The sequence below is a fragment of the Vombatus ursinus genome, unplaced genomic scaffold (assembly GCF_900497805.2).
Source record: "Vombatus ursinus unplaced genomic scaffold, bare-nosed wombat genome assembly UNPS02014780.1, whole genome shotgun sequence".
In the NCBI taxonomy this organism is placed as follows: Eukaryota; Metazoa; Chordata; class Mammalia; order Diprotodontia; family Vombatidae; genus Vombatus; species Vombatus ursinus.
The window spans coordinates 61,351-67,328 of NW_020954558.1; the positions used below are offsets into that span (position 1 = coordinate 61,351).

Genomic DNA, 5,978 nt, shown 5'->3' on the forward strand with positions numbered 1-5,978 from the left:
TGATCCTCAAGATACATGTAAGAAAAGATGTATTGCAGATTAAAAATGCTTGAGAAATACTCCTGTAGATCTTACCCAGAAGTCCCCCACTCATTTGGCATTTTAGGAGAACTGAATTCATCACATTTGAGGGAGTCTCTGCTAGGTATCATCAAAGGCAAAATGATGTTCTAGGAATACTAGTCAATTCACTCAGATATGCATTTAACCAACCTAACAATGATTGTCCTGAAGTATACTTTGTGGTGAAAATGACCTATAGAAATGAGCTATGTACATAAATAATTTCTTGGTTATTTTAGGATGTGAAATATCAGCAGTGACAGCAGACTCTTCAGCCCACTATGTCAACTCTTAATAGCACTACTTTGCAGCCTCTGACCTTCCTTCTGACAGGCATTCCTGGAATGAATGCCACCCAAGTCTGGATTTCTATTCCCTTTTGTATCCTTTATGCCATTGCCCTCACTGGAAATAGCATGATCTTGTTTGTAGTCATCCATGAGAGGAGTCTTCATGAGGCCATGTACTATTTCCTCTCCATGTTGTCAGCCACTGACTTGGGATTGTCCCTCTGTACCCTCTCCACTACACTGGGAGTTTTGTGGTTTGATGCCCGAGAAATCAGTCTTGATGCCTGCATGGCACAAATGTTTTTCCTTCACAGTTTCACTTTCATGGAATCTGGGGTGCTGCTGGCCATGGCCTTTGACCGTTTTATTGCCATCTGTGATCCACTCAGGTATGCTAACATCCTCACCAAAACCAGAATTATCCAGATTGGCTTGGCTGTGGGGGTGAGAGTAATTGCAGTCATTACACCTATGGTGTTGCTTGTCAAGAGGCTGTCATTCTGCCAGGGAAAAGTTCTTTCCCACTCCTACTGCTACCATATTGATTTCATCAAGTTGTCATGTACAGATAACCAGATCAATAACATCATGGGACTGTTTGTTCTCTTCTCAACATCAGGAATTGACTGTCCATGCATCCTCATTTCCTATGTCCTGATAATCCATTCCGTGCTAAGCATTGCATCCCCTGATGAGAGGAAAAAGGCTTTCAACACATGCATTTCTCACATTAGTGCTGTTGCTATTTTCTTCATTCCTCTCATCAGTTTATCTCTAGTGCATCGTTATAGTCACAATGCACCCCTATTTGTGCACACTATGATGGCCAATATTTTCCTCCTCATCCCTCCTGTACTCAACCCCATTATCTACAGTGTGAAGACCAAACAGATACGAAGGGCTATCATCAAGGTTTTCCATAGGATGGGGACCTGAGTCTAAGACAATACATTTAGAACTTAGAAAATGTGCCCTTGGAAACTGGTTCCTTCAACTGATTAGGCCTTATTCTGGCAGAATGACTAGTCATATATCCAGCAGGCCAGACTGCTAGTAATATATTTGAGTGATTAGGGCATTCTGCTTCTTCTGAAACAGACAGGTAAAATCAGTCAAGCTCTTTCCTTTCCCGGGGTATCCGATGCAGGCAACTCAGTCTTGTTACAAACACTTTACCCTATATTCATGGAAGGACACATTACCAAAACCATGCTGAATGGTTAATTCATAAAGTATAACTACAAAGTAGTTCAAAAGTGGTTTTACATAGCTAGATAAGTGTTTGGGTTTTACTTTTAATAAATTCATAAAACTTTTGGATTTTGTTTACATATTATTTTTTAAAACCACACTAAAATAGCTTGTCACAGGAACCTACTTGCACACTTGAGCAGAGCTGGATAGCTCCTGGGTGGATGAATAAAAACAGTAGCTATTATTTACATAGTACTTTAAGTTTTACAAAATTATTTACAGATATTATGGGGCAGTTAGGTGACACAGTGGATAGAGCACTGGGCTGCGAATCAGGAAGACTCATTTTCAAAACAATTCTGGGAGCTAGATATTATTATTATCCCCATTTCACTGATGAAGACACTGGGGCTGACAAACATTAAGTACAGCTAATGCAGATAATAAGTGTCTAAAATCAGAATTAATTCAGGTGTTCTTGTCTTTCAGTTGAAGAGAAGTTCTATGTATTCTATCTACTGTGCCACCTAGTAGCATATATGTGTGTCTATTGGCAAAACCTTCTTCTGCAAAGTAATCAAAGGATATCTGATCTCTTCTTTCATTTGAAAGAATAACTTGGCAAATTCCATCATGCTTAATTAATTATTATAATATCTTATGGGTACTATTTGGTTAAATGTATTCAGATATTATATATTTTAATGAAATAGAAAATAGGTTTTTATATGATTAATATTAAAATCATTTTATTATTTTGGGATTACTTTGATTATTAATTTCATATTAAATGGTCTGTCAACATGGAGAAAGGTGACACAGTTGTTCAGTGTAGCACATAGGAACTACTGTTATGGTAGATTAATGGATATATATATATATATATATATATACATATATATATATATATATCAGGATCTTAAACTGGGGTAACTTAACAGAATAATGATTCATTGAGAATAATTTTTGCTTCCTTTACTTGATTTCTCTGAATTTTAGTTTCCTTGTCTGTAAAATGAGGCTAGTCTGGGGATAGTTTGGCCTTTAAGGCCCCTTTCACTCTAGATCTATGACCACATGATACTGCTCAGCCCGAGAGGGAAGAAGTAGGAAAAATGGGTGAAAAGATGATAGCTGAATAGAGGGGGGAAAAGGAAAGCTCTTACCATTCTGTCTTTCTGGATATGGAATGGATGCCCTCAGAAATTGGTGAGTTCCTCATCATTGGAAATATATATATATATATATATATATTATCAGAGGATGGATGACCATTTGTCAGTGGATAATAATAATAGCAACACCAACAATAGCTGACATTGATATAACACCTTTTGGTCTACAAAGTGCTTTACAAATATTATCTCATTGCATCACCATAGGAATCCTGGGAAGTAGGTGTTATTATTATGTCTGTTTTTTTTCCATTGGTTTATGCAACTTTATTGAAGAAAAATAAATCAATTACTAGCAGAGCTATTTAGTTGATCACTCATCCATTGACAACTTGTGTCATTTATTCAGTGCTATATTAAACAGTGTTTTGGAAGATAGATTAACCAATAGCTCCGAGCCTCCTAACAAAATTTAAATGAAAATTACAAAAAGTTCAAGATCCTATTTTGGAATATAAGGGGTGTTTGACTTCAAATTTCCATTCTCTGTAGAACAAGAATAGATCGTTCCTTTATCAACATGCACAAAATACATCACATTTTCTGTTCCACTGATGCTATAAATTCAGTACCAATTCTCCAATCACATCAGTTATGAGCATAAAGTATATCATAAAACCTGAAATTCTAACAATGGAAGGCTTAAACAAGATGGATGCTGCTACAGTAATGTTGCTTCTTTTGATATGGCAATTGGGCATACGTCTCCCTCCCCCTCAGATGGTTATCTTCAACATCTGTTAGAGCAGTGAGGAATGGTTTTAGTCTCATAACCAAGTTAGAGTGCAGACATTGGCCACATAATACATATGCTCCATTTTTAAAAAAAAAATCTGAATCTTGTGCAATTGTTCTCTTGTAACTGCTTTACAATTTCTAAAAGCAGTTATTGTCCAAAGCTGGAAGAACTCAAGTCTTCTCAGATGAGTGTGTGCATGATTGGAGGGAGGTAAACAAAAAATAAAATTAAAAAAGATGAGGTCTGATAGGGGAGCAACCGGATAAGAAAATAAAATAAAGGAACAGTAATTTAAAGTTTGTTCCAGCTATAATGCAGGTTATTCTGACTTTAAGGTAGCATCACATGGTATACTTCTGAGTCCACTCTCAAGATATTCTTTTGTAATTGTCTCTGGTCTGTTTTATAGATCCCTGCAATTTCTGGCACTAAGGGGTCATCCGGGTTTGGATCACGTAGCAGTGAACAAATGGATAAAAGAACTTTAGAAATAGTTAAAGCAGGAGACCACTGTAATCTTAGAATATTGAGACAAATGTTGCCATTATTATTAATGTTTGGATGATAAATTCTTGTAGTAAATGCAACCTTAGGTGGTTTGAAGGGGTAGCCTGTAGGGAAATGAATTGTCAAAAAGAATACTCTGCCTTGATATGGGCTGTAATCAGGTCCCATAATTGTGGCTTGCCAATGAAACAATTCATCCCCAGTTGGACCTGCACAACACTGTGCTGGAGGATCATGGGCCAAATCACTAAATTCCTTATTAATCTGTCTCATCTTCATGGTATGTGCTTCTTTCCACCTGACTCTGCACTCTCGGTGGGTAGAAGGGTCGGGCAAAAAACTCTGATTATCCCGGGTGGCAGGGATGGGTTGGGAGGAGGAGATCTCTCTTTGCACACTGGCTATTCCCGATGTAGGCTCAGAGGAGCCGGGGCCTCCCTCAAGCTGCGGTCTCCGCCTCCTCCCTGTGGGGCAGCTGGTGCCTTCCCGGCACTATGGGGCTCACACAGTCAACACCATTATCTCTGTTTTACAGATGAGGAAACTCAAGTTGACAGAGGTGAAGTTTCTGGTCCAAGACAATCTGAGGTCAGATTTGAACTCAGGTCTTCCTGATTTCAATTCTAGGTTCTATCTATTCCACCACCTCACTGCCCGACCTAGTTGAGATCAATATTTCATATGTGAGTTAGACTGAATGTTCTCTGAGTTCCTTTCTAATTTTAGGTTTCTATGATAAAATATAATTATTCCCACTTAAGTATGATTTTCACAAGAATAAAATTATGTATTTAAAGTGTATATACCCATTACAGAATATAATTTTGAAAGACATATTGATAAAGTAGTATTTAGAGAAACACAAAAACCTAGGTAACATTATGTTCCTTACTCTCTAATCCTTAACATATAACAAGGCCTTCTTAATCTAATTCTATTATTCCTGCCAAATTTATCTCTTTCAATTCACCCAAATTTTTCTACTTTATTCAAAGGTCATATTATCACCAGAGGGATTCCCCGATACTCTGTAAACAAAAAGTCTAGGGTTAAAACACATTGTCTAAGCTGATCTTTCTTAACATTCTCAGGCTTCATTTGAAGTTGTAAAAAGCCCCTTAAGTGGGGAGCTGTCTTCCTATTCTCTTTGGAGAAGTGTTCCCTGAAACTCAACAAGAACAGTAGATAAATTATAGTTGTCAGCAGGGAAAAGTAGGAAAAAGTCCTACTCCCAGGCTAATCATGCCCTGCCTAGGTAAATCAATGGTTACATGAATTTAATATCAGAGTGAAAAGAGAGGCTGATTTGCCTAGTTTGAGAGTGAGAGACTTTCAGAATCTGACACAACTTGGAAAGAAGATGCAAGGGCTCTGGATCTGTGAATCATAATAGTGGGAAAAGTATGGAAGAAATGAAAGAGTTTTCATCACAACAAGAGTTGCAAAAGGAATAGTTATTAAAATCAAGTAGATAAGATTTAGATTTTTTTTTATCTTTCCATAGTGACTAGAAAAATGTCTTAGAACACAACAAAACCTTGTTGAATCAAATTAAAGCAGATGGGAAAATGCTGAGTAATCTTTTTTTTACCAAGGAATATAGAGATTAAAATGTTTCACCAAAAAGAAATACACTGTTGGGAGTTCTATCTTTCAAATCTATGTTTCATTAATATTTAATTGCTACTATATCTATTTGGGTTTTTTTCCTCCTACCCCCTCACCTGAGAAACAAAATTCAGTTGCAAATAGTGACCCCCCCATTCACCACATTGTACAAAAGACTGCACAAATTCTTTCTCTGTGAGTAAGAAATGAGTTCTATCCCATAGTGGGAAGATGAACATCATTTCCATAGTGCATGTGCCTTTATAGGTGGTTGGGATCAGAATATAGGATGCTATTAAATGACTTGTGGTAGAACTGTAGGGAAGGAAGGGGAAAGGAAAAAAAATGTCTGCTCTCATCTTACCTCTACTCAGCTGAAGTTAGGGATCAGAATATGTGGGG

At 37.2% G+C, this 5,978-nt stretch overlaps 1 protein-coding gene and 1 pseudogene across 1 annotated transcript; one reads left to right on the plus strand and one right to left on the minus strand.

Moving 5' to 3' along the window:
* The first annotated feature begins 344 nt into the window (after nucleotides 1-344).
* Nucleotides 345-1,289, plus strand: LOC114046024 (olfactory receptor 51F2-like). The gene has a single exon (XM_027866243.1). The coding sequence runs from the start codon at nucleotides 345-347 to the stop codon at nucleotides 1,287-1,289; it is 945 nt and encodes a 314-aa protein (XP_027722044.1).
* Nucleotides 1,290-3,802: 2,513 nt separating this feature from the next.
* LOC114046072 lies at nucleotides 3,803-4,247 on the minus strand (annotated as a pseudogene).
* Between the last annotated feature and the right edge of the window lie 1,731 nt (nucleotides 4,248-5,978).

What these genes read in the sequence shown, in the direction of transcription:
- LOC114046024 (XM_027866243.1), top strand. Translation starts at nt 345, where the DNA reads ATGTCAACTCTTAATAGCACTACTTTGCAGCCTCTGACCTTCCTTCTG.